Consider the following 26,043-nt stretch of genomic DNA (forward strand, 5'->3'; position numbering starts at 1 on the left):
CTTGCCAATTAGGACAGAACTCCTTCAAAGAAAATTACATTGTTATGCTAATAAAATATACTTATTACATTTCGTCACAGCCATTAACCTGCAATACATCATCAAAAATGCGGTTTGTCTTGTTCCCAAAATTTTTAGGCTTGTATCAATTTCAAATATAGTAGCAGACGGTGGTGCACAATGGATGCATAAAAATGACCCAGCGTACCTTAAATATTCAAATATTTATACATTCATATGTACAAAATCAAAAGATTTAGCAAATTTGTATCCGGAACTATTATACTCTTTCTCCAGGGGAGATGGCGAATTTCCCAGAAATGTGTATCGTTTCAAGGTCACAGACGTAAAGTTGAGACGATTTTGCAAGATGGCCCATACGAAATAGCGACGCGTACCTCCACTTCGAAAAGGTTGCCGTGGTATGGTTTCCTCAACTGCGGAAAAACTCACGATCTGTTCAAGCTTAAGGGAATAATTGCCTTTGTGTGCAACATCTACTTCGTGACCGAGTTCCACGACTATTTCTGATCCATTAAAATTGAGGGTTTTTCGGGGAAGTTCTTCAGAATTAAATGGCGAGTTTAGCAGTTCAATTTCTGGGCATTTTATGTAATACGTGTGGATATTTGGCAATGGAATTCTGCTATTTTCAACTCCCTCAAAGTTTTTTAGAACGACAATCTCGTCACAATTTAACAATAATTCCCAGGCCTTGTGGACCGGTGAAAAATAATTATTTCTGCTATAAATTGTTACAGGGAACTGAAGACAATGCAAAACAAAAAGTGATATGTCAATATTGGTAGAGTTATGACAATTTAGCGAATTATCAATAATTACGTTTACTGTACTGATCTTTGGTAAATTTATTTGTAAATTGGCACCGTAAAAAATGCTAGTCAAAATTACGAAGAAGATGGAAATTTTCCCCATCATATGAACGTTGTAAACGCCAATTCCAATGACGACTATCTTATGTCGATCTGAAAAAAGAATATAAAAATGTCGCAAAATCTATAGATAGATTCATTATGCAGATCTGCATAATGAAGGAGAAAATGTAATTATTTTTATGGCTAATAATACATTACCATAAACATATGTAGGTTCTGATTTTGATTAGTTTATCGATTTTTGTGATGTCAGTGGAAAATATATAAATATTTAATTATTTCCGTTTGGTAAACTCGAATTTTGACATTTTCAAAAAATAAGGCAAAATTAGCCAATACAGGTTTTAGACTTAAAAAAATGTATTTCAAACTAGAAAAACAGTCATTTAAAACAATACATTTAGCGCATTCCAAGGAAGATACATACAACTAATTCATACTTAAATACCACACTGGTTATTAATAAGTATGTGTACATACACTACGGAATAACTGTACCATTTATAATAATTACAATAGAGGTACAAGCACAAAATTATTTATTCATAATGAAAGTCGGGTAAGCTTTTTCTGAGCATCATTAGATAGCGACTACTTGTTTAGATTCGAAGGAAATTACTAAAAATTGATCACAAATTCTAAAATTGATTGCCATATTATATTAAAAGAAATTCTTTCAATTTTACTGAAGAATACTAATGAATAATAATGAATATCACTAGCGAGTTTCATGAATTTTTAATGACAAAAAAATTATGCATGTTGCAGGTAAAACTTTAGAATTATAAGAAACCGAACAAAATTAAAAATATTTTATTGTATTCATTGCAAGCGTATATAAAAAGATAACGAAATTTAAGTTAGAATTGGTCTTACTTATTTATGAGTTATGAACAACTGTATCAAGCTAGAAACTCAGATAAAGTCAGTAATAAAATAGATATCAATTTAAAAAGAATTGTACTGTATGTACATGCTCCTACTGTTTCAAAGTCTTGTTAGTTTCTGTCGTGCTGGAAATGAGTTTCAACTCCCTTTCCTCGTCCATTTTCTTCTGTTTACTTCGGAAATCCAGCTTGAGAATAAAGATTTCAAAAAATTAGAACTTACATACACTGACCGTAGATTATAAAAATTAACATATTGACAAACCTCTTTCTTGAATCGCGTAAAAATTTTACTATTTCGAAACGTTTGTTCAGTTCGAAGTCTTCTGTTATTAGCAGGACTGATGAGATTGTTAAAGTACTGCATTCCCCAGTGAATGGTAAAAATTGGAGTTAAAACTTTAAACTGCCACCCCTCGGAGAGAGCTGCTTGTACCTGAATGTGCCAAATTACATAGTCGCGTGATAGTGTTTATTAATATGTTCATGCATGCATTATAATATTTCGAGCTGTAGCATGCTTACTTGCGAATTCCGTGTAAAACCGTAGCCGACGAATATCTCGGGATACTCTGGAATTGTATTCAAACTCAAGGCGAAAGGTTCATAAGTCTGCATGCGACTTTTCAGCGCATCATGCGAGACTTTAACTGGGCCTTCGTCCAATCCAGTTGCTGCCCACCTACAGATTCCGATAACAATAATACCCGTATTTCAGTCAGGGTGCACATCATGCATGAGATAATACAGTTTAAACTGAGCCAATTATCTTAACAAAATGTTGGCACACCTTGAGTAATCGGTAGCATTGTGACCCTCCTTGTAAATATTGAAGTGGAATGGCGTCGCGTTCTTTGCTTTCCAGAATTGTAATAATTCCAGTTTTGACTCTGGATATGGTAAGGTTTCGCTAAGTTCGAAAGTTGGAATGACAAATGCACACCTAGTTCACAAGATCTTGTTAGATAAGCATTACAAATCAAACTAAATATTAATGTGAGGTTACTTTTCGCAAGATTGTGCTTCCTCCGTCGAAACAAAATTTGACAAAAGCCTTGCCGAATTTGGCCTTGGGATAATATCAATATCCGTTGGAAACACGTAGCCCAGGCCGCAAGCATTTTTTGCAATATTTCTCAAAATATTTTGTGGGTAACTGATCATTAATGTTTCGTTAGCTGTAAATATTTCATTAACACTGGCCACAACTTGCTTGGGTGCAATTTGACAAGACGTATTTGTAAAATTTGAGACAAAATGTTCAATATCCTCGCTATCAGTCGAGAACTGCAATTCTTCCCATTTCAAAGTCCAGTTACCAATTTCTGTCGGAACTGCGACATGAATCGAGACAAAATCGCGAAAGGGCTCTGAACACTTTTTAAAATGGTGGACGACTAGGTTGAGTCCCATCCATTCCTTCGGAGAGGTGACGAACACTGCCAGCGAAATAGGTCCGTTCCAGTTCTGGATTAATTCATAAATCCAGTGCAAGCGATCCATCGATCCCTAAATATCGTGCATGAATGACCAGATGCATATGGAATTACTGTTCAATTTGCAATTGTGAGTTATATACTTTACCTGCGTTGAAAGGCAAACGGTTAGAGAATTTCGAACACTTTCCCATTTTTCGCCAGACCAAACCCAATCATAAATATTTACAATTGATCTACTGTCAATCCTTGCATTGTGAAATTGCAATTCTTTAATTAACTTTAATGTGCTTTCTACACTACTGTTTGAAGTTGAGCTTTGATCTAATACGAGTTCAGACAAGTAAAATTTCCTTAGCCAATATCCAAGCAGTATAAATGTTACGAAATAAATCACGAATCGGTATCTAAATAAAAATTTCATTGTCAATGTTGTAAATTTCTGCAAATAAAAATGGACAAACTATTTACGTTGGGTTGACAGGTTTACGTACGTATGTAGATATGTATAGATTGAGGTAAAATTATGGGTTCAATGCACACGAGCAAGGAACAATCAACTAAATATGTACTTCGTTAATTTTCAGTATGCGTATGTACATTTTTAAGGTATGTATGTATGCATGGTGCAGAGGCGTCATTGTAAAAAAGGTGAAAAAGGTTATTTGAATACCCCGAAACTGGATTAAAGTGACTCCATTTAGTAAAAGGGTTGCTTGAACTTTCTAATTCTTTGCAATTATTCTAGTTGCACATGTATGTAAACATTTACGTGCTTTTTTAAAGTAACATAGTAAGAAATGGTTCCAAACCAATCGATACCGATAATGATGAGTTTCAAATGAGAGGATCATGTATAAACTCAAGGTGATAAATGTGTCAATCTTTAATAAGTTTATTTTGATGAGCTAGTTATTGATGGTAATTAACGAAACTGTTAATTGCCAAACTATGTAGATAGATATGCACATTATTTGTTCTGTATGTATTATTATGAATTCACAATTTTAGGTTTTACGTAACTAGACTGATTGTGACAGCAAGCAGTTCAAATAATTAAACCATTATAAATTTTATGGGTTTTCACTGGGTATCGTTTTTATTTATCTAATAATATTTCCCCCAAAAATTTAATTAGATTAATTACAACTTTTAATTGGCACAATATTTGATACGTTATATGTGCAAACACAATAGAATAAACATATTTTGGAATTAATTATTAATAATTGTATTATGATCAGTCATTTCTGCGGTTTTCGGGGATTATATTAAAATATTTATCTGATTTTGAAATTGCGAGTTTGAAAAGGAAATCATTGACAATATTAGCTTAACACATAAAGTATTAATAATGCACAAAATTTGAGTGTGATTAGATTTCAAGGCTATACAAATAAAGATTTGTAGGCAAATTCGAAAGGGTGCTTTTCAAACGTTAATTACTTGAAAATCCTGAGTGTGTCAGACTGTCCTCGTTTTGGGAACAATAGCCCTTCACATTTGGATGCCTCTTCCTCGCCGATGGTATCATTGAGTAAAGCGACAAAGTCTTTGCGGGTTGCAGTTTTGCTTAATAGTCCATCTCGTTTCAGTCTCGCCATCAGCTAATAAAATATCAGACATTACAAGAAATTGCATAATTAGATTTCACAATCACTTGTAAAAGTAAATTAAAATTGGAAAGCGTCTTATTTCCTCACCTGTTGAAATGTCCAGACGCCAAAGTACAACGGAGTGTTGTCGCATAGGTCGTTGAAAGTAGTTTCGATGTAGGCGTTCATGTTTCCGTGGAGGGTCTTTAGCTGGGCTCCAGTGAGAGTCGTGTCTGGAACATATTTCTCAATTGTTTCCTTTATCAAGTCTTCTGAGACGAGGCGTTTGTTATACAAAGCTTTTCCACGGCCTTGCATTATGGGATGGTCAGGGCCCCACGAATTCCGATTGCCTTGTTCTACTTGTCGGACTCTTTTTTTAGGAGGCTGTCCCTCCTCATCCGATGATGATGTAGCTTCGAGCCGCTGGTTGTTTTTCCGGGTGGGTGCTTCTGCTCGTTGAGAAGTAATTGTGACATGCGGTTCTGCAATCTGTGATGGATTTCGGCTGGATGAAGAAACCGCTGGTGGTTGTTTTTCAGTGGCTTTCCCACGACTTTTCGCCTGAGGTTGGCCCCATGTAAAGCGTTTACGTCGGGCTCCTTGTCCGTCTTCTTGTGACGACGATCCCTCATCCGAGGACGACTGGTTTCGACTTCTGGATGCTCGATCAGGAGAAGGGATTACAGGTTGATGTTCTTCAGTTGATTGTATATTTCGTGATGAAATTTGTGTTGGGTGTCTTTGGCTGGATTGTCCCATATTTGTCGAATTTTTCTCATGAGTTTGTTGCTGAGCTTCGAATCGACTGGATGGTCTTTTACGGGAAACAATAACTTCTTCAGGCTGTTTTGTTGGAGCGGATGGTGCAACAATTTCCTGTTCTACAATTGATACAATTGATACAATTGGTACAATTGATGCCCTTAAAGCAGATGTAGGCTGACTTGGTTGGTGTTGTCGTTTCGACGAAGCGACTGGTTGTTGTCCTGTGGATGACCTTGGTGCTAGTGAGACAACTTCCAGCGGATCTCGTCGAAGTGATGATCTTGCGGAAGTGGTGGACGTCCGAGACACAACTAATTGCCCTTGTCTCGACGACCTCAAAGGTGGGACAACCTCAGGTTCTTGTCGAATGGATGACCTTCGTACAGGCGAGATAACCTGTTGTCGAGTGGATGACCTTCGTATTGGAGAGACAACTTCAGGTTCTTCTTGCCGAATGGATGGCCTTCCTACAGGCGAGATAACTTGTTGAGTGGATGACGTTCGCACCGGTGAGGCTTCATGTTCTTGTCGACTTTGAGTGGACGATCGTTTTGGAGTGGATGGTAGTGGGCCAACTACAACAGGTTCTTGATGATCCAACGTTGAAACAACTACTTCAGCATCTTCTGTTGGAGTTGGTGATTGTTCATCTTCCGTCGATACTGCATCAAAATGTGTACCTTCAGGGTCTTGTCGAATGGATGACCTTCGTCCTGGTGAGCTAACTTGCTGTCGAGTGGGTGACCTTCGCACTGGTGAAATAACCTGCTGTCGAGTGGGTGACCTTCGCACTGGTGAAATAACTTGCTGTCGAGTGGATGACCTTCGCACTGGTGAAATAACTTGCTGTCGAGTGGATGACCTTCGCACTGGTGGGACAGCCTCAGGATCTTGTCGAATGGATGGTCTTCGTACTGGTGAGACTTCAGGTTCTTGCCGACTTCGAGTGGACGCTCGTTTTGAAGTGGATGGAGTTGGTGGCGGGACAACTACAACAGGTTCTTGATGATCCAAAGCTGAAACAACTACTTCAGCATCTTCTGTTGGAGCTGGTGATGATGCATCTTCCGTCGATACTGCTTCAGAATGTAGAGTGTCAGGGGGTGGTTGTGTTGTTAAGGTCACATCAAGTTGTGGGTGTGTAGCAACAGATGAAGGTCGTGGTATTGGAGAAATACTTGAAGAGTGTACTTCTTCATCATGTGATGCAGAATCATCCGCGACTCCGGGATCTTGATTCGCTTCCGATTGCGAAGATGGTGTTGCCGAAATTTCTTGGACACGTTGTGAGAGGGGAACGTCGACAACTTCGCCTTGCTTTGAATTATTTGGTTGTGATAAATGTTGAGACAGAATATCCCCGTAAACAGACTGAGATTGAGATTGGTAGGAGACAAGAGACTGAGCAGTAACAGAGTTATTTTCTCTTGTCCGAGTCATTAAGGATGTGCGTCGAATTGGGCGCCTTGTAGGTTGGGCCAAAGGAGGAGTTGTTTCGAAATCCGGCGAAGACACAACGCTGTTAATGTGATTGCTTTAATTATAAATATCAAAAATTAGTTTTTACAACAAAAAAATTAATTAATATTATTAATAAGAAAATAAGATTACGATAATGTTCCTATGCGTGAAATTTTAGGTTTTCCCCTCTTCCGCTTGGTTTTAGAAGGCGAGTCATCGTGCAATTGTTGCGATGCTGACACCGAGGACTTCTTTCTGCCCATTACCGATAGACTTGACCTGGCTGGCTCCGTTTCTGAAGGCTGAGGGAGAGCAGACAGCTCCTTATCCAGTGGCCGAGAGGGCACACGTTTGTTATTGCGATTCCAATCTCGTTTGGCAATGGGGGTCCACTCATCGTCTTCATTATCATCATCTTCTTCGTCATTCAGTGTCTGCACTCGACCACGAAAAAAATTCGTTCTGGTGGACTGACGGCCACGTGAAGCAGGCAACTGTCAAAGAAAAAAAATACCTAATTACGGTGCGGTGCGGTTATTTATTTCTACAAATAATACCTCAACACTCGACTTCTTCTTCTTGCCGTAAGTCTTCTTGGGCATTGCCGGCTCTTCTGTTGGGGGAGAAATGGGGACGGGTGATTTTGGAATGTTTAATGTATTTTTTTGTTTTCCAAATTTTGCCACAAAATCGTTCATATTAATCTTCTTTCTGATCTCAGCCCTCTCTAGTGATTCGTCAAATGACGAGTGGAGCGGATCTCGTCCAGGACCAGGTTTAGGTTTGCTTACTGCCACCTTCTTTTTGCCACGTTTCGGTGGAGGAGGTAGCATTTGTTTCACCACTCGTCTTGATTTCGCCAAAACTTGTGCCACTTTTCGTTGATCTACTCTCACATTCTCCGAGTCGAAATCGTGATCTGAGGGGGAGGGGATTCTGGAGTCGTCACTGCTGCTGTCACTTTTTCCCGTCGTGGTGGACGACTTTTTCGGTCGTTTCTTTCTAAGCTCGGCAAATCGCATAGGATCGATCTGTAAATGAAGGCCAACAAGGGTATTGAGTTTTCCCCAATTAAAATAGAAAAACCGTACACACATGAAATGACAATAAATAAATAAAATCTCACAATTCTCTTCCTCCTCTTCCCAAGTACGACGCTTTCTTCTCCATCTGTCCTAAAATAGGCACTTGGGGGAGATGGTGGCAAGCTATCGTCCGAGTCTGCCAATGATTCCTCGGATGATGACATCTTGATAACCTATTTAATTTTGAACTAAAGAAAAGACACAATGTATGTATTTACCATTACCAGTAATTCCTAACTTCTCCTATTTCAAATAACAGGTAACTAAAAACTTACCAATAAACTCGTCAGTGATAAAAATTGATTGATGAATTCTTGATTACAATTGACGAGGACGGAGGCTCGAAAATTTCTACTAGAAATTATTTGTTGGATGAATGAAGGAGGAAATACTTTTACCGGTCAACGGAGAGAGAAGTTCCCTCCTCCAGCTCGTTTCCATGCATTTACAACTTTCTCACTGCCCAAAGCGAGACCCGTCGAGTCGTCTCATCAACTCTCATCTCGCTCACTCGTCTCATATTTCTCAATTTGCCTCCGACAATGAAATAATGAACTTTCATACTCGTGGATTGTGTCGTTTCGTTGGGCTTTGTGATATTACGATTATTAACAAATGTTGGAAATCATATGCAAATATATAGAATTGGATCCGCATCTACGTTTCTTAAATGACACAAGATGAACATGAGTTGAATAATTATCCTACTCACGAAAATAAGTAAGTCAACGTTATAAGACGTGCCTAAAACTAATTCAATTCGTTTTGCACTAATTACAACATTTTCTAGTTGATTGCATTTATTCAACTTGCAGAATATAAATAAATTGTCATGCATGTTATATGAATAGCCGTCTAATTCGTCAAAATCCAAATTTAGATGGCATCGTCCCTCCAAACGTCCGAGTTAATTGGTCGGGCTCAATATATTCTCGTAAAACACTTGTCCATTCCTCCCTATTGTTGCCATACACTTTAAACGTAGCTTTGGTTTCTTCGTCCATAACTGATCTCGCTAGAGTGAGAGCAACTTCAAATATTCTAGGAGCTAAACAAATACGGAATCATGATTTTTTAAATCATGATTCTAAAGAAGTTTTTATTCTAAATTATCCTTAAGAATTGACGTACTATTCACCACCCAAATATTTGATCCTTGTTTGGGGAAATTCCTTTCATAGCTCAACACAACTCCTATGTAAAATGGCATACCTGTTGCACAAATTAAGAATTTCATACATTTCAAATATGTAAATGTAGTGCCAATGCTTATCATTTACTTGCTGGGTTAATGTGTTGGCGGATGTTAATTTTTCCAACGTCAATCACAATCACGTATCTGGTCACGTTTTGTCCACTCTGTTGCAAATCTCTCACCTTCAGCCAAGCATCGTTAAACATTTTTGAGGCGTATAGAATCATTTTGTCCATCTTTCCAGCAAGCGCAGCCTTTCGAAAGTCCCAGTCGCCCAAGTAGCAATGAAGAACTGCGATGTCACAAAATACAGTATAAAATCAACAACAAGAATTTAATTTTCATTAGTTTTCTATAACTGACTGGGTTTCCCCTCCTTGTCCTGACCCACAATTTCGTAGGGATAATCATGAATAAAGTCTTGGAAATCGGAGTCATCAAGTTTGTCGAAGTTGGTGCTATCTCTCCAGCTTAAATGCTACGATAAATCGCTTATTTAGATTTAAATGAAAAAAACATCTTTAAATAGAGTATACAGGAAACAAGCTTACCCTGTTCAGAAACTCAACTGCTTTATCCACATCAAACTTACGGGCTGAAAAAAATTTACAAGACATATCTTATGAAACTGGATATCTTCTGTAATGTATTTTTTTGCATCCAATTTCTCACCTCGAAGCCATTTGACCAAATAAATGTCTTCTTTCATATAATCAACCTTCAGTTTTGGGATAACTTTTTGTTTAAACTGAAAATTAAATTGTATATTTAAAAATTTATTTGTAGGATTGTGTTAGTTTGGTAAAAAACCTCCTGCAAAGCGTGAAGTTCAGATTCCGATAAAGTGACTTCCTCTTCAAATGTGACACCTTTACAGCAATTTATGCAAGCAAGAATGATAATTGTAAACGTTATCCATATCAAGTTAGAATTGATGCTCCTGTTATTCGTCATATTTATAAAAGGTAATTTGGTTAACGAGAGTTCGGAAAATATAACAACGTTCGAAAGAGAGAGCTGGAAAGCAATGAACAATCATTAGGTGATAGGGTACGTATTTATGCATAAATGAGTATACCTAAATTGGTCATTTGACTCATGCAAACAACCTTCATTTCTTATGGGGTCAAGGTTAGCTAAATTTCAATTAATCCGGTTTATCTAATTAATTAAGATGCTATATAGTCTTGTCCAATAAATATGAATAAAGAGCTAGTGAAACAAAACTGGTTCAGCAACAAAGGTCCAGAAAAAAATTACAGATTTAATTAGTTTCACTATGTCAAATTGTGATAAGTAAAGTGGAAGACAAACTGAGTAACTAAGCGAGTAGCTTGGCATAGGTAAGTTTTATGGACATTGTTTAATGGATTTCATTGTGCACATGTGACATGCATATACTGTACATATGTACATACATATTCTTAAACAAGTATTCGTACATATATTATTCTACACGTGACGTTTTTTCCTAATGATGGTATTAATTAATGTATGTTCATATTCAATCCCAGAGATAAAATTTATGGACCTTTAGTTCCATGGACCATTGTAAAACGGATGTAATGCAGACCGAGCAAATACTTTGTGTAATATTTATTTGTCTTGTGTAAAATTTTTTATAATTGTTTTTTATGTGTTTTAATTTAGGCTGTTTTAGAATTTTCAAGCATTGGATTGAGTAAATAAATTGAAGTTTTGTACATTCCTTTATTCTAAAATTTGTTGTAGTCATCTTCTTGCTCAAAGCATCTTGCGTATGGTTAATTCTCATGATGTTTCATTTTGGACTGAAACTCTGTGTAAAACGGTGTCCAATTGTTTTTGCAAGTATGGTCACGTAAGTTAATTATAAATTATATTGGCACACAAATTTCATATTTTCCCTAATATACCCTGAATTAAAACAGTCCGTTTAGTTAATATTTATATGTATAAAATCCTTACTTCCATATTGGGTAATTTGAATTGCCTGACAAATTAACCTGTTACAAAGACTAGAATTAATTTTAATTTCTTTACGCGGATTAAACGCACGTAAATCACGATTTTACGACGTCTACATAGTTCATGCTATTTTATTTTATCATATTCAATCATATTCAATTTTTCGAACTCATTGTATTTCATACATATACATATATTGGTGTACATATATGTGTTTTGAATGATTCTAGTTCCAAATTTCTGATTTAAATTAATTTCTGGTGATTGAGTTTCGAAGATGTAGTTTCGAATTGTCATTTTATCCTCGTTACTATTTAACAAGATAATGCGAGATTTGCAACTCTTCCCCCAAATCAGCATAGTCTCCAAGAACTCTTCCCTTCCTAAATTCACTCCACAATATGGGTCTGTAAATTTGGTCTTCTCGTGGACAAAGTGGTTCCACAAGGCAAGAATATTTCGGATTAAGAAAAAATGGGATGCTTATTCTAGTCTTGTTCGCATTTGTCAAGACGCGATGAATTGGAGCCTTGTATCTTCCGTTGGACCAAACTTGAGTCATATCTCCAATATTGATGACGAATGAATCTATAAAAAATAGATGGAGAAGCTTTGGAATTTTTGGAATTGTTTAGAAATATAACGTGGCATGGACGTGATTTTACACCTTTAATTGGAGGGATGTCATAAAATGTGTTGTCCTTCAGCACTTGGAGGGAACAGACCCCTTCTTGTTGGTATAAAACCGTGAGGACGCCGGCATCTGAATGTGGCCCAACGCCTAACTGGTTCGAATTATTCCCATTCGAAACGTACTCGGGGTAATAGTTGAGTCTTCCAAAACTGGTGTCTTCTTTGATGGAAAAACAATATTCCAGTAGATCTTGTGTATCCACAATTTGGCTACAATCCATCTCCAGTCCTTTAAATATTGCTTGCATCAAAACCAAACCAAGATTACGGACTTCCTGTACGTGTTTAATAAATATATCCATATGTATCTGCTGCTGAGTTTAGTACTTAAATATTTAAATAAGCTAACCTTCAAGTAAGAAGTCATTGTGTTTTTAAAATTAGGAAGAATTGCGTCATTTGGCCACTGGTTTTTTCCATGAATTCCAATTCCTTTAAGTGGTGATGTTACTTCACTTTGAAATGCGTCTTCTGGGGAAAAGTCGAAAATTTGCTTCCAGTCCAGTTTTTGTTTAGTCAATTCGGTGTCCGAATATCCTTGAAAATTTCCCTATTGCCCAAAACTATGTATGTCAGTCTTTAAATCAAAGTCATATCTTTTAAAATTATTTATGAAACTTACATCAAATCGGGCCACAGTACTTTTGATCTCTTTGGGCAGTTTAAAGAAGTTGAGACTTTCACTTTCTACAGACGAAATTACGCTTTCCTTGATATTATGATTGATGACATAAAAGAATCCCCAATTTTGACAGGCTAATGAGATTTCTTGTATAACGGATGAAATCAAATCGACGTTCCCCTGACTTTTGGAAATCAAGGGAGAAATGTCAATCAAGGGAACTTTTAAAGTTTGCATTTTCTCTCTCTATTAAAAATTTACATACACAACATAGGATGTAAAGTGAAAGAACTGTAATGCCAAACGTGTGGTATTTGGTATGATGATGAAATAGTTAAGACGATTGAATAAGACTCATTTACGAAATTAAATTACTAAAGTCTATGAATATGTTCAACTAGATAGATAATTGCGTGTAGAATGTATGAGATCTTTTCTTTCCCAGCTGGATTATACAGAATAACGATAATCCTGTACTACTTGCTTAACCAATTATATTTATACATGAACCAAGCAAAAGAAGATATGTCATGAATAAAAATAAATTAAGTACGCATTTACGTATGTGCATGCAGTAATCCTATTACAGATTAGTTTACTTACATTTGGTCTTATAAGGGGAGGCCTAAAAATCAAATCTCAGCAGTCAGTATTCTCGATTCTTTCTCCATGAGTTGTACTATATTGTGTATCTCACATATTACTTTCTAGTTGGGTGTGGGATTTTGTATGCATATTATATAATCATCAAAATGATTTAGAATTATAATTTACATATATATAATTCATGTAAATATATATAATTGGTTCCGCATCTACGTTTCTTAAGTGGGATAAAATGAACAAAGTTGAATAAATATCCCACTCGGAAAATTTTGAAAATTCAATGAAAATATACTCTAACTCTTTTGTATGTAAGTACATATCTACTCCTTATTTAAAATAGTCAAGTTTTTTTTGTTTTTTTTCACAAGCATTTGTATATTACTAATTAACTGAGGAGGACAACCCTTCACCGACAGAATGACCGATCTTGATGCCCTTTGGATATGTTGTAGTCCTAGGTGAGTCTAGCAAAAGTGAAGAAGGATTTCATTCCATGGCCCCATTTGCGCCCGCCACACCCACTCAAAGAGGAATCCCATGCCAAACTGGTCGCATTAAAAAATTCACCAAAAATCCATTTTTAATGATGATTTGATCATTTTTGCACCTTTTTGATCCCAGATAGTTGTTTTATCGTATCCGACATGAATTTCAATTTTTTGAATTTTTTGAGTATTTTCGAAAATTTAGTGGATTTCGAAAAAATCAAAATTTCGAAAAAGTTGAGTTTGCTATTGGATATGATAAAGCAACTATCTAAGGTCACAAAAATGCTTAAATTGTGAAAATCCAACCAAAATTGAATTTTTGGTGGTTTTTTTAATGAACCAAAACAGGGTATTTTTGCACCTTTGAGTGGGTGTGGCGGGCGCAAATGGGGCCATGGAATGAAATCCTTCTTCACTTTTGCTAGACTCACCTAGGACTACAACATATCCAAAGGGCATCAAGATCGGTCATTCTGTCGGTGAAGGGTTGTCCTCCTGAGTTGATAAAATTTGTCCTCGATTGCTGCATTTTAGACTAAATAGGTAAATAGTATTCACCTAAACACATATGCATACAAATTATCATTCAACCCATTTTATACGTTTATGAATATGCATATTACTTCTCGGAGTGCAATATATGTTAATACATCTAAAGAGAAATAAACCATCAATATCGAGTCAGTTAGCTATTTAGTGTTCAATACATCTATTTATTTATGTACATTTATGTATTTTTAGACGTTAAGTCTAAAAAGTAGGAGGATTTTCTGTTTTATCAAACCCTCAGTTAAAAAAGGTTTCATATTTGTTGAGTTCCTATATCACGAGTGAATTCAATTCTTCAAATTTATTTCAAACACTCGCTTGCCGTAAAATGGTCAAAATAGGTGAGAAAGTTTTTTATTCTGGTCAGCCAAGAGTTTCAGTCGTTTTTCGTTTTCCAGGTTCCATAATGCCTAAATAAGTTTAATAAAATATTATTCGATTTATGTTGCACATATCCTTTTCATTACGACGCTGCATTATCTTACCTTGGCTTCTGCAGACGTTCCAGGCTTTGGTTCTTCTTCAACTTTCAAGTTTTGGAGTCTGGAAGTAATCCATCGCATGTCAACCAATGGTGGCCCAGTAGGCACGACTTGTTCCAAGTTCCAACTATTCGACATTTTACTTCTTACCTTTGTACATATATTTATTTCGAATCATCAAACATAGAAAATGCACATACATAAATTGAAAATTTCTTTTTATTCCTTTTACTGTATCATAGAAACAGATTACTCTCGGGAAAATGGTAAAACGCCATCCAGATTTTTACTTTCATCCATCTCACAAATGTGCATAAATGTTCTTAATTCTGTATTACTAAATGTTACCATTTTCACAATCCAATTAAAATTATCTGCCATGTCTTTTTCCTCGCATGCAACAAATTTGTGATAAATCATAAGACGTAAAAGACTCGTCGCTTCTCCGCTATTTTAAACTTTACTTGCATTCTCGAAATCTTTATGTGTTTATAAAATAAGCTCTTAAACAATTTTCAGGCGTATCATATTCAATTATTTTGGAGCAATGTATTATACGACTAGATCCAGATCATAAGTATTTTTCTGCTCCTCAATCATATTTTAAGTACAGCTTCTTACTAAATCCTGTACACTCGTAAGTAGGACATTGCTTAGCTCCGTATTCTGTTTCTTCTTCATTAACTTTATCAAAGACCTACGTACACATGTCGTACTTTACACAATGCAACTCTATATATTTATGTATGTATCCCTTAAATATTTATTAAATATTACCAAGTCCATAATTTCCTTAAAATCCTTGCTTCCGTTCGCTCTAGTTTTTAAAACCTTGCAAAAATTTTGAATAAACCAAGTTCCTCTGGCAGTACGATAAGCATAGTGGTCTAGGATAATGAGTTATCGAAATGTCATTACTACCATACAATAATATTATATGTGTACACACTTATGTACTTATACCATCATATGTTCCGTGACAAAGTATCATGTCGGAATATGTCCCTGTGGAATCTGTCTCCTGTATATTTAGTCAATCACAAGAATTAATACAGTAAAAATGACAATATGATGATTATCATATGCATACACACCACAAAGGAATCAGCATCAGTGCATCCGTCTGAGGAGTTTTTCTGTGATGACGTTTCCTCGGACTTTATTCCAGAGTCTTTGCAAGTATCAACTTTGTCCCCTCTGCAAATAGTGGGCACTTGTTTCATCTTTCACGCTACTCAACTGCATGTGTAATTGTGTGTGCTCATAATGTATGAATAAATATTCTGTCGTATACCGGCAAAAATTTGCTAAAAATACTTTTGGCATGTTCCTTAACTCTCGACACCGTACATTGTTGAATTGGTTAACGACCACCTTCTTGAAATTTAGATCGACATCATCTTCGGTCAAAAAGTCATACATTCCGACTCCATGACTCATCACGGCAACCAGACAACATGACACCCCAGTTAAGTTGCTTTTGAATTCTTGAATAGTATTCAGAATGCCCTAAATGTATACTTTAATTAGTGACACACTTCCATTTTTACTTAAATAGAAGGGTTACATCCTCTGTGAAACGTTGGCATAGCACAACGTCAAATCCACATCGACGTAGAGTCTCATTCAAGGCCGTCGTGTCATTTTCAGCACCGCGCCGATTTTTTAGAACGTTTATTATCAGAGCCATTTTCTTTCCAGTATGTGGATAAATCTACCCAGCATTTAAAACCATAATCAATGATACAAATTTTGTAGCAATTTAATCTTAATTAAATATTAATGAAATACCTCAACTAATCTGCAAGCATCTAATTCGTCATCACTCCTCGTAACCATTTCTGCAGGTTGTGGTGTGGGTGGTCGGTTAGAAACTGAAACTGAACCTCCTTCCAAATCTGTTGCTATTCCCTTTTTTAAGCTTTCAAACATTTTCAACGCTTCGGTATTTCCACCAGTTTGCAATGCAGATATTATATTGTCCAAGTCGTCGTCAGTACGCGATTTTTGTAGAAATTCGAACAGGATCATATTTTTAGACGAGTTCCCACTTTTCCTCATCTTAAAGTTACGAAATATAAATTTATACAATGAAAAAAAATGCTAAATAAAGAACGTACAATGTCATTGTGTTTTCCATCCGAAATAATGTTTTTCATTAAAAGAAAGTCTAAAAAATCTTCACTTGGGTTCGTTATCCGGCACAATTCTCCCATATTTTTAAAGATAAATTCCTCCATATTGTACAGAAATTAAAGTATTTGAGAGAAACGTTGCAACTTTAGAAAGAAATTTTCCTGTGTGAGTGATGACTAAGCATTAATTCAAATTTGCATTATATTGAACTGGATGTTCTGTGTTTTTTCAGTTTGATTTTATTTTCAATTAATCTAATCAGCTCTTGGAGAAACGGGATCATGTGTAAATGCACAATGATGTGTACATATATGTGTATATGAAGTGATAATATCTGTATTCACTCAATAAATAAACATTTACAATTAACACATGAAAATGATTCATCTTAGTTTGTATTTATGTATATGTACTGTAACACAAAGGTTTGTACTTCGTCCTTGGGGTTAAATAAGCTTCATACTTAAACGACAATAATTTTGAACACATCGTTTCGTACAATTCGATACAAGTGCTGGTTTGCTGATTACGCAAAAGTGTTTAAAAATCACTTTTTTTAGCAATAAGCATTCTGCTCGTGTCATGAATTTGCTTATATTCTGTAAATTGATGGTGTTACATATTTCTGTGTGCATGATATGAGTCAGATGTCATTTGTCTACCATCTTTGATCGAAGGCAAAAGGAAAGCAAGATGATACAAAAAGTAATGAAACAACTTTCTCCAATCCAATTTATAAGTTGAGATGAGACAGAATGGATGGTATCCTGAAGCTTCGTAGGGTTGTTTTCTCGTTCCACACACAGACTCAACAGATCAGTACTTTGTACTTATAGTTAATTACACTTACATATATATGTACATTACATAACTACATGAATCAGGCAATAATAAGTGCAATCCATTTACCTTTATTTGTAACTCTTAAGTTCAACAAGTATATACATGCGTTTCTGTATGAGTTCTCCTCTAAATATAAGGCCAACAAAGGTAGATTTCGGGTATTTCTGTATCAACGCCCTGTATCAAACCTTACAAGGGAAGGCCTAGATGAGAATAAGAAGTGAGATAAAAAGCTCTTACAGATAATAAATTTCTTCTCCAGCGAATGATATCGAATTTTCACATTTCTAGCATCAGCGCTTAACTTTCACTTTATCCATTCTTTTATATGTGTACGATGTGTGGTTTTGCAATTCTTTGACCAAACTTGTATCAAATATTGTTATATATATCAAATATCATTGTCGATAATTATGTAAACGAAATTCGAGAGGCGTTAAGGATGAGCTAGACATTGGTGACGTAGGTGATCCAAAAACATGTGCCATAGCATCGACCAATTATAACAATCTACTTGCAACAGATTAGAAGTGAAACCATATTACGTGGAGAAAGCTTCTCTACTTAAATATGAAGCATGCACATTACACAGTAACAGTGCATATTTATTTATAATGGGGGATCTACTAATACTCATTCTGCTTAGCCTTGTGTCACTGAAAACGTAACTAATCCCGAAATCGTGGCTTCAATACACGATTGGAGAAACGTCGTTTTCGTAGATTTTTTTGCAACAAAAATATTGCTGCCAAATATTTTAGCATGCAATTTTGTAGGTTTTAAAGCCCGAACTGATTTCTTTCTGAATGTACGTTCTCTGCTTTTTCCACCAAATTTTGTTGCACTACGATTTGTGACCTCCCTCCATTCTACCAACATTTCTTTACTGCTTTCATATATAAGAGCCGCTTTCGGCAAAAGCAATTTAATTACGAGAGGGACGAGGAGGGTAAGCCCAGGGAAAAATAAGTATAGCGGCATCGGAATGATGTCCCACATTTTAATCGAAGCGATACTCGCCACCACAAATACAACTTGTCCTAAGCACATCAAAGAGAGAGTAGAGAAGTAGGTAGGTTTATTCAAGATTGATATAGCGCAAGCTCTTACAATCATCATCGTTCATTCATTTCATACAAAAGTTCATTCAAATTACATACATAGTTTCATAATGATTAAGAATTAACAAAGTATGTGCTCAGTTGTGGGCATAATCCACAAGTAGCACACGGCATCCCAATACAGGCTAATCACACACTATGATAAATTTATAAAATCTAATGATAATATGTATGTAGCAGTATGGGTGTAGAGGAAAAACCGGAGATGGTCTCGGAAAACCTCTACATGTATTGGGAAGTTGGCCCAATACACCATTCGGCCCATTACTGCTGGACACCAGGTAGGAAAATGAATGGCAGGGATACATAGGCGGATTCCGTGGGGTGGTGGTGATATTCAAATGAGGGTGGCGTCTGCATGCGGAAGTAGACGGTTGAAGGTTGTTGGGCGGGGGCTGTCCACGGACCGCGGGATCTTGCCCACGTCCCCCATGGAAGCCGTAGCCGGGGCCGACGACACCCCCACTTGCCCCTTCTCCCATCACAACACAATCAGGTCATGGGACCCCCATAGACCCGACTATGCCGCCCTCCGACATGCACGACCCCCTCCTCCACTCTTCAACCAACCACTCCCCACGGTCACCACCCTGATATGCCAAACAAAAACCTATCTGGGGGAGCCCCTCCAAGGCGTAGATCCTCCTGTGCACTGGGTCCTGCGAATCCATCTTCGCCTGTTGGCTCAGCTTGTCGTTGCTGGGACGGGTGTGGCAGGGGGTGTCACTAGGCACGCAGGTGGGGGGTGTGAGTGGACGAGGCTCACGTGGCGAAAAGCCTTTAGGACACACTTTACTTGCCCTGGCACACCCGCGACCCAGATGGAAGAGGATCCAGATGCAGAGCGAGAGAGAGATACGTCGTGCACGGAGGAAGCCAAAGAGGAGACTTATCAAAGAGAGAGTAATTGGTCCCTGCATATCCGATTGTAAACAAGCTACAAGCTGCGTCTGAATGAAAATCACCCTGAGTCTTTTGAAATGTTTCGCCACGACAAGTTTGGATCTGCATTTACGCAAAATATTTGTTATATTGATCGCAATTTGAAGCAGTATGATAAAGTAAAGGATAAGGAAGGACAAATGTCTTCCAACTTCCACTGCTGTTATGATTGCCACAATTATCCTGAGTGGGAAAATGCAGAGATACTTCAGTATGGAAATTGTGAAATAGCTCACAAGACCATTGGATAGAAGCAGGTTAATCATCTCGCGGAGAAAGTAATATGAGGGGTCGAGGTGAAATAGACAAGCAAATATCGCCACGGGAAGGGGAGACGTCCAAAGAAAAGTGCACGTACAAATGACTACAATGCCGATTGAATCATGCAGATGAGGTCGACAGAGCAGCACAGCGTTTTGTTGCGTGTAGGCTGAAAGTTTAAAAAAAATTGTCACCTGATAGTGATGAAATTGTGTAAGAATTAATTCTTTATGCAGTTTGGTCAGTTACGATCCACTCACCCAGAGGAACCGCTTTCTCCAATTGAACAAGCAAATTAAATCCCATCACCGCAGTTTCAGCATTATAGAAAATAACAATGTTTGCAATAATTGTCAAGGATGATACTGTGCCAAAGGCAGAAAGGACAATGATGACCAACTCATATTTATCTGAAGGGTAGGTAAGTCTCCCCACAAGAAAGAGACAGATTGGAAGGACAATCGCTGTCACGAAGACTATAAAATTTGCAATTATCCAAATATAAATGTATTTGTGAGAATTTACTATCAGGCTGCATTTTGAAGTGGGACTTATGTAAATGGGGCAATAATTCCCGAACGGAAAATGTTTGAAATGTGATTCAAATGATTTCCACAATAGTGGTGTCGACATGGTGGGAAGAGAAAGTATGTGGAAGGAACAAAATCAAAAAGTTGTTAGTTACGTTTGACCCAGTTTTATTTATACCAGTTGATTTTGGTTTAACTCAAGACCGATATTATTATTATAGCATGTCCAAGAAATAAAGAGAATGGACGAAAGTGCGCTTATCTTCAAAAAGATGTTACAAATCTTGACAATCTTGGCAAGAGAATAGCATGCACAACAAACCACGTAAATACTTTCACTTCTCTTAATTATTCCAATAAAATTTTCTGTTTGGTGTTAAGTATTAATTTGGTGACACAGAGATGTAAAATGATACTTTCATTTATTCTCTTTACTTGTTGGACAGGCTTTGTTTATTTAAATAAATAAATAAATTATTGATCAGGTTAACGAGGACGGCACATCTACATAAATTGCATAATTAGCATATGTAAATTTACAAACTAATGTAAGAAATACAATTTTATAATTATATTTAAAATAATAACATAAGTGATGCGCAATTTATTACAATTATACGACGAAAATTTGTTCAAAATATAAAAATTCAAGTTGGTACGTACGTGGATGCATTACTGAGGATGAGTATAATGACAGCTTTAATAATCAAATATTTGAAATATTAACCCGGTAATTAGATAGAATTAATTTCGGCTAAACGTAATAATTAAATAGCAAAATTAAAGTGTCGTTATTTTTAAAACCGGGCATATTTACTAGAATACGTTATGTACACATTTATTACAGCACAATTATGTAGAATTAAATTAGATTGAGTAAATGCTACGATTCTAAAAAGCTAGAATAAATGGTGTAAAATTATGACTTGTTTTTGTTCAACCAAACGTTAGGTTTAATGTTGTACATAATTAAGGCGATCACGATTGCTTAACTTTTAGTATTAAGAGAACGTTAGTGTCCCTTTTAGAGTTATGCAGTGCCTAATAATATTGCCAGCATACATGCTTCACGCCATCATCGCGTCCTACTCCCAATCCGGTTTTCGATTGGTCGAAACTTTTAATTGTCGCAGCGATAATTTCGATAAGCTAATCAAAAACTCGGATTGGAAGCAGGGCGTGATGATGACGTGAAGTATGGATGAAGCTTTGTTGTAGTCATATGGTGCGAATTTATCTAATTCTTACCATTACCGAAATGTAATGATTAATAGAAAATGTCTGTTAAGTATTAATCGGGTCACGTGTATCCGTCACTACTAAAACCCATGTCATTAATATCATACTTGTTCTTCAAACTGTCGAGTTGATATTTTCTGGTTGCAATAACAATGTGTGGACATATAGCAGTGATGAGATTGATTGGTTAAACACACCTAAATTTCTCACAAATTTCAATTTTTAGTATTGTTTTAAAGATTCCGGTTGTAAAAAATAAAGAATAAATAAAATAAGAGCAGAATTATATATTTGTCAATAATTTCAGAGTATTTATTTACATATGTATATACTGTTTTCATCAGCAGTAGGGAATATTTGTACATACATTGTAAAAGTATGTTGAATGTTTTAAAAGAGATGACAAGAAAGTGATTAGTGATTATACAAATATTTATCGACGTTATTGGAATAGAGTCACAAAAGCTTTGCAAATTTTTAGATATACTATTTGTTACATAAATTACTAGATATTTAAATTTTAAAAATAATACAAGCTCTTTATTCTAAAAAATCATGTGCACACAACTATCTTCGATTTCTCGATTTATATATGTAACTTGCTACCGCAATAGGAAAAATAATCCAAAATAGCGTTCCACCAAATCCTACACAAATTTGGAAGTGGGTCAAATCCCACCCACGATGTATAACCGACCTTAAAGTCGAAATCGGCAGGGTAACAGGAAGTAAGTAGCAAAATTGTCGATACCAATATGTAACTCCTTCCAATGGCCACATGGATCCTGGTTATCATAAAATACTGCTGTGAAACTCTCATAAATAAACCCAGGCATATTTCTATGAAGTTACCTGCGCCACCAATGTATGCAATATTAGCGGCGAGAAGGACCATGACCACGTCCATCTCGTGCCTAGAACTAATTCCCCATACGAAACCTATATGAAGAAAGTCAGTAAAAACTAAATTGTTCTCGGTTTTTTTCATGCTCATGTATGTATGTAAATGTAATCCACACCCACCCAGAGCTACTCCACTCAAGGAGGATAAATAGACCAAAATAATAACCAAAATCCACGGACCCTGTGACCGCATACCATACACGAGCGGTAAGAACGTAAACGTTGTGCTCAGTTGAAGGATAATGACAATGCTTCCATGGAGTAAAGATGATGCTACCAAATGTCGGAATTTTACACCTGCCACATAATCTCTGTCCAAATAGCCTGAAAATAGTGCCAACAAAAATATATCAAGAGTTGGTAAAAGGGCGATATGTATTTGACCTACCGAGGCGTTTCTCAATGGCCGTCATCATTCCGGGGGCACTGGACAGAACTGACATGATTCTACACAAGATTGTAATTTTAAGCACCAAGATTTGAATTAGATTATTTGTAAGTAGCTCAACTAACAAAATGATGGAAGCCGGTTGTATATAATGGCTCCATCCAAGTTCTTCAGACCCATCGTCGTACAATGAGTGAAACTGTGTGCAAAATATATAAGTAATTAGAAAATGGAATAAATTCTTGCGAATTAAGTTTGTCGTATTAATCACCTGCAATGGCAACTGAACCACCCTAGGATCTGCTCCGCACCAAGTTGCACTATTTTGCAAAAATTTTGAGTAACTTGTATAAATTAGTTTTCGCAACAGGCCAGAGTTGACTGCATCTGTAAAGCAAAAGACGCATAAAATATGCATAAAGTCCGCAACGAGTCAATCGTTAATATTTTGAACACTTACTGGACATATCTCCCCGAAATGAAATTGTTGCTCCAGCTAAAGTTTCCAGCTCAGCATTATTTCGAAATATCAGTCGGTCTAGGAAATTCTTTGAGAAATTTTGTGGAAATTTAATAAATCCAATCGCATCGCCAGCTTTTACTTTACTTAGAGATGCATCCTCCGATTGAGTTGGAATCTTGAGACAAAAAAAATATTACAAACGTGCCAAATAGGTATTTCCGATTTTAAACCGCACCCAAACTATTTTCTCGTCGGGGAAAGACTTGATCAATGCACAAACATAAGTTAGTGGCTCCAAACTCTCGGGATCACAGGTACCGTTGATGATAGCGTCTTTGCCACTCCACCACGATCGGTGCAATTCGTCACACTTCTCCAAGAGACCATCACTCGTGCCACTCCAGTCTTGTGTTACCAATCCTAATTTAAAATAATGTGGCGTAGTACCAACAATACTGTTGATTAGGAATATAAGAAGGAATGGTATAAAAATTAGGAGGACGACATTTCTGAAAATAACGATGACATGAATTATATGTCTGCTAATAAACGTGGCTCCTACTTCACTTTCTGCAAATATTTGCTTACGTTGGGACTCGAATTTGTCGCAAAACCGTTTTTTTGACGAGCGTGGATATAATTTGAATATCACTTTGCACTCTGATATCTGAACATTCGTCATAATCCAGTCTTGACTCTTTATTACAATCACTCGATATTGTTTTCACAGATTGGAGTAGTACACCAGTCATGTCATCAACATTATCTGATTTTTTCTGGTTAAGTTGCATATTTGTGTAATTTTTGTCCAGACGACACAAATTGAGAAACACTTTTTCCAAGGAACGAGTCTCAAATCGGTGTAGCATGGATGTTGGAGAATCCTCATTTAAAATACGACCTTTCCGCATAATTCCAATCTAAGTTTCAAATTTGATTAAATATGTACATTTAGATTTCTCATAAAAATAAACAATATGGAATGTAGATATGTACTTTATCACAAAATGTTGCTTCAGGAATATACTGAGTTGTAATTATGACTGTAGTTTTTCCATCATTTCTCACTAGCGTATGCAAATATTCCCAAATCCTTAAAGACAATAAAACCCTATACATTTCAGCTTGGATAATTTCTTGTTGAATAAAAATAATCATGCAACATACGATGCTCTCAGCTCTGGGTCCTATATTTTGAGTTAACATTGTATTACTAATTTAGTTTCGAGTTAATTAATTTTAAAAGCGCATTACTAGCCCGGCCGTAGGTTCATCCAAAATAAGCAAGCGTGGTTTATGTATCATCGAGACCCCAAGGGAAACGCAGCGCAGTTCGCCTCCGCTAAATAAATCCTTAGCAAATTGTAATAAAAATGGACACACTACGATTGTTTGGAATTACCTTAAGCTGCGAATAAGTCTGGATGTGTCTGGAAGTTGCAAAAATTTCGCAAGGAAATCTGTTCTTTCATTTATTTCATGCTTCTGCATTCCATATATTCCACCAAAGTGTGCCATTATTTCAGCGATGGTTAGATTCGGGTATAAAGCTACTTCCTGTGTAACAATAAATTCTTCACTACATACTCAAAACAAGGTAAAATTCAATCCGACCTGTGGCATGAATCCAACTAAAGGGCCTGGTATACCACTGTCTTTTTTGCCAGGGACCTTTCCAAAAACCAGGACTTGACCAGAATCCAATTTTCCAAGTCCTACGATGCATGACAAAACTGTAGTTTTTCTGCAAATATTTGTTCACAAATTTTGTTTAACAATCGTTAAATTCTTCTAATATTCGCTATTTCCTACCCGCAACCGCTTGGGCCCAAAAGTCCATATCTGCAAATATTTGTGTTTTTATGAATTAATAGAGTTCGGGATAACCGAAAAGTAGTAGGCTCTTATTTATATGTAATTTTATGAAATTTAGCTCACATCGTTCCAGGAGCAACGCTAAGTTGAAAATTCGATAAGACTGGAGGGCCACTGCCAAATTGTTTGAATCCATCGGTTACAACGATAGCCATGGTGTTTCAAGTTTTCATGAATCTCCACGCTAAAAATGTTTTCACCACTTTTCGTCTCAAAAATTCACTTCTGGGTTGTGCAAGAATTTGCCTGCCACATTTCCCATTAATTTAACTTACAAAGATTTAGTTCACAAAAACAAATAATTATGGGAACTAAAAATTCAATTCTTCACGATATCAATCGTACGCAAAACTGTTGCTCTTTCTTAGCCTCCAGAAATCATAACTGCATGATATCAACCTTGAGTTGCAAAAGCATCTCACCTTATGTCAGATTGCAAGCACTTACGTGACAAAAAGTTCAACATTGAACATGATAGAAAACCAGTTATTTTGGCATGATGAGACTACATGTATAAATGTATCTGTGTACTCGTGTATCGATTTTTGCGTACGAATGCATTATGTATGGTCTCGAATCTTTTGTTTTCATATATGATTATATGCGAATTCGCTTTGTTCGTTGGCACTGAT

The 26,043-nt window shown here is 36.4% G+C and overlaps 6 protein-coding genes and 1 long non-coding RNA gene across 9 annotated transcripts; 1 reads left to right on the plus strand and 6 right to left on the minus strand.

Annotated features, from left to right (window-relative positions):
• Window positions 1–1,671: 1,671 nt before the first annotated feature.
• LOC110845594 (beta-1,4-glucuronyltransferase 1) lies at window positions 1,672–3,768 on the minus strand. Its single transcript, XM_022092044.2, has 6 exons — window positions 3,368–3,768; window positions 2,790–3,292; window positions 2,574–2,726; window positions 2,309–2,465; window positions 2,049–2,219; window positions 1,672–1,971 (listed from the first exon to the last, which is right to left on the minus strand). Exons 1-6 carry the CDS (start codon window positions 3,641–3,643, stop codon window positions 1,876–1,878), a joined length of 1,356 nt encoding a protein of 451 aa, XP_021947736.2. The 5' UTR covers window positions 3,644–3,768; the 3' UTR covers window positions 1,672–1,875.
• Window positions 3,769–4,290: 522 nt separating this feature from the next.
• LOC110847637 (peptidyl-prolyl cis-trans isomerase CYP95) lies at window positions 4,291–8,568 on the minus strand. Its single transcript, XM_022094616.2, has 6 exons — window positions 8,404–8,568; window positions 8,170–8,316; window positions 7,601–8,074; window positions 7,194–7,537; window positions 4,923–7,116; window positions 4,291–4,826 (listed from the first exon to the last, which is right to left on the minus strand). Exons 2-6 carry the CDS (start codon window positions 8,290–8,292, stop codon window positions 4,662–4,664), a joined length of 3,300 nt encoding a protein of 1,099 aa, XP_021950308.1. The 5' UTR covers window positions 8,293–8,316; window positions 8,404–8,568; the 3' UTR covers window positions 4,291–4,661.
• Window positions 8,569–8,887: 319 nt separating this feature from the next.
• On the minus strand, window positions 8,888–13,250 carry LOC110847392 (SEC14-like protein 4). 2 transcript variants are annotated; one of them, XM_035849440.1, is made up of 7 exons: window positions 13,189–13,250; window positions 9,996–10,071; window positions 9,875–9,918; window positions 9,687–9,801; window positions 9,409–9,615; window positions 9,260–9,340; window positions 8,888–9,176 (listed from the first exon to the last, which is right to left on the minus strand). In XM_035849440.1, the coding sequence occupies exons 2-7, from the start codon at window positions 10,030–10,032 to the stop codon at window positions 8,992–8,994; spliced, it is 669 nt and encodes a 222-aa protein (XP_035705333.1). In that variant the 5' UTR covers window positions 10,033–10,071; window positions 13,189–13,250; the 3' UTR covers window positions 8,888–8,991. The 2 variants fall into 2 exon arrangements, with proteins under 2 accessions (XP_035705333.1, XP_021950019.1); XM_022094327.2 differs by lacking the exon at window positions 13,189–13,250 and adding an exon at window positions 10,134–10,340.
• LOC110846275 (probable 2-oxoglutarate-dependent dioxygenase At5g05600) lies at window positions 10,887–13,136 on the minus strand. Its single transcript, XM_022092967.2, has 4 exons — window positions 12,586–13,136; window positions 12,313–12,513; window positions 11,938–12,238; window positions 10,887–11,858 (listed from the first exon to the last, which is right to left on the minus strand). Exons 1-4 carry the CDS (start codon window positions 12,820–12,822, stop codon window positions 11,581–11,583), a joined length of 1,017 nt encoding a protein of 338 aa, XP_021948659.1. The 5' UTR covers window positions 12,823–13,136; the 3' UTR covers window positions 10,887–11,580.
• Window positions 13,251–15,151: 1,901 nt separating the features above from the next.
• On the minus strand, window positions 15,152–17,287 carry LOC110847400 (caspase-6). Its single transcript, XM_022094340.2, has 8 exons — window positions 16,831–17,287; window positions 16,502–16,771; window positions 16,278–16,424; window positions 16,005–16,219; window positions 15,805–15,907; window positions 15,674–15,731; window positions 15,488–15,597; window positions 15,152–15,407 (listed from the first exon to the last, which is right to left on the minus strand). Exons 1-8 carry the CDS (start codon window positions 16,948–16,950, stop codon window positions 15,303–15,305), a joined length of 1,128 nt encoding a protein of 375 aa, XP_021950032.1. The 5' UTR covers window positions 16,951–17,287; the 3' UTR covers window positions 15,152–15,302.
• Window positions 17,288–19,374: 2,087 nt separating this feature from the next.
• On the plus strand, window positions 19,375–22,238 carry LOC118434950. Its single transcript, XR_004834396.1, has 2 exons — window positions 19,375–20,177; window positions 20,250–22,238. It is a non-coding gene; the product is annotated as an uncharacterized LOC118434950 (long non-coding RNA).
• LOC110846297 (ABC transporter G family member 23) lies at window positions 22,073–25,847 on the minus strand. Of its 2 annotated transcripts, none has more exons than XM_035849751.1 (16): window positions 25,475–25,847; window positions 25,349–25,378; window positions 25,151–25,251; window positions 24,939–25,093; window positions 24,791–24,878; window positions 24,704–24,723; window positions 24,533–24,629; window positions 24,125–24,456; window positions 23,772–24,045; window positions 23,534–23,711; window positions 23,345–23,460; window positions 23,199–23,272; window positions 23,074–23,132; window positions 22,806–23,009; window positions 22,635–22,721; window positions 22,073–22,567 (listed from the first exon to the last, which is right to left on the minus strand). In XM_035849751.1, exons 1-16 carry the CDS (start codon window positions 25,545–25,547, stop codon window positions 22,350–22,352), a joined length of 2,106 nt encoding a protein of 701 aa, XP_035705644.1. In that variant the 5' UTR covers window positions 25,548–25,847; the 3' UTR covers window positions 22,073–22,349. The 2 variants fall into 2 exon arrangements, with proteins under 2 accessions (XP_035705644.1, XP_021948687.1); XM_022092995.2 differs by having other exon boundaries at window positions 25,151–25,280.
• Window positions 25,848–26,043: the final 196 nt, after the last annotated feature.

The sequence above is a fragment of the Folsomia candida genome, unplaced genomic scaffold (genome assembly GCF_002217175.1).
Source record: "Folsomia candida strain VU population unplaced genomic scaffold, ASM221717v1 Fcan01_Sc003, whole genome shotgun sequence".
Classification (NCBI taxonomy): Eukaryota; Metazoa; Arthropoda; class Collembola; order Entomobryomorpha; family Isotomidae; genus Folsomia; species Folsomia candida.

What these genes read in the sequence shown, in the direction of transcription:
- LOC110846275 (XM_022092967.2), bottom strand. Translation starts at nt 12,822, where the DNA reads ATGCAAACTTTAAAAGTTCCCTTGATTGACATTTCTCCCTTGATTTCC. An exon ending in GTACTGTGGCCCGATTTGAT is followed by an intron (nt 12,514 to 12,585) that starts GTAAGTTTCATA and finishes TTTGGGCAATAG; the next exon opens with GGAAATTTTCAAGGATATTC. An exon ending in CAATGACTTCTTACTTGAAG is followed by an intron (nt 12,239 to 12,312) that starts GTTAGCTTATTT and finishes AAACACGTACAG; the next exon opens with GAAGTCCGTAATCTTGGTTT.
- LOC110845594 (XM_022092044.2), bottom strand. Translation starts at nt 3,643, where the DNA reads ATGAAATTTTTATTTAGATACCGATTCGTGATTTATTTCGTAACATTT. An exon ending in CCGTTTGCCTTTCAACGCAG is followed by an intron (nt 3,293 to 3,367) that starts GTAAAGTATATA and finishes CACGATATTTAG; the next exon opens with GGATCGATGGATCGCTTGCA. An exon ending in GTTTTACACGGAATTCGCAA is followed by an intron (nt 2,220 to 2,308) that starts GTAAGCATGCTA and finishes TGGCACATTCAG; the next exon opens with GTACAAGCAGCTCTCTCCGA.
- LOC110847637 (XM_022094616.2), bottom strand. Translation starts at nt 8,292, where the DNA reads ATGTCATCATCCGAGGAATCATTGGCAGACTCGGACGATAGCTTGCCA. An exon ending in AGAAGAAGTCGAGTGTTGAG is followed by an intron (nt 7,538 to 7,600) that starts GTATTATTTGTA and finishes TTTCTTTGACAG; the next exon opens with TTGCCTGCTTCACGTGGCCG. An exon ending in GCGTCTGGACATTTCAACAG is followed by an intron (nt 4,827 to 4,922) that starts GTGAGGAAATAA and finishes ATATTTTATTAG; the next exon opens with CTGATGGCGAGACTGAAACG.
- LOC110847400 (XM_022094340.2), bottom strand. Translation starts at nt 16,950, where the DNA reads ATGGAGGAATTTATCTTTAAAAATATGGGAGAATTGTGCCGGATAACG. An exon ending in ATGCTTGCAGATTAGTTGAG is followed by an intron (nt 16,425 to 16,501) that starts GTATTTCATTAA and finishes AATGCTGGGTAG; the next exon opens with ATTTATCCACATACTGGAAA. An exon ending in GCCAACGTTTCACAGAGGAT is followed by an intron (nt 16,220 to 16,277) that starts GTAACCCTTCTA and finishes GTATACATTTAG; the next exon opens with GGCATTCTGAATACTATTCA.
- LOC110846297 (XM_022092995.2), bottom strand. Translation starts at nt 25,566, where the DNA reads ATGGCTATCGTTGTAACCGATGGATTCAAACAATTTGGCAGTGGCCCT. An exon ending in TTGGGCCCAAGCGGTTGCGG is followed by an intron (nt 25,281 to 25,348) that starts GTAGGAAATAGC and finishes AAATATTTGCAG; the next exon opens with AAAAACTACAGTTTTGTCAT. An exon ending in CAACCGGCTTCCATCATTTT is followed by an intron (nt 23,133 to 23,198) that starts GTTAGTTGAGCT and finishes AATCTTGTGTAG; the next exon opens with AATCATGTCAGTTCTGTCCA.
- LOC110847392 (XM_022094327.2), bottom strand. Translation starts at nt 10,277, where the DNA reads ATGACGAATAACAGGAGCATCAATTCTAACTTGATATGGATAACGTTT. An exon ending in CAGTTGAGTTTCTGAACAGG is followed by an intron (nt 9,802 to 9,874) that starts GTAAGCTTGTTT and finishes GATTTATCGTAG; the next exon opens with CATTTAAGCTGGAGAGATAG. An exon ending in GGACAAGGAGGGGAAACCCA is followed by an intron (nt 9,616 to 9,686) that starts GTCAGTTATAGA and finishes GTGACATCGCAG; the next exon opens with TTCTTCATTGCTACTTGGGC.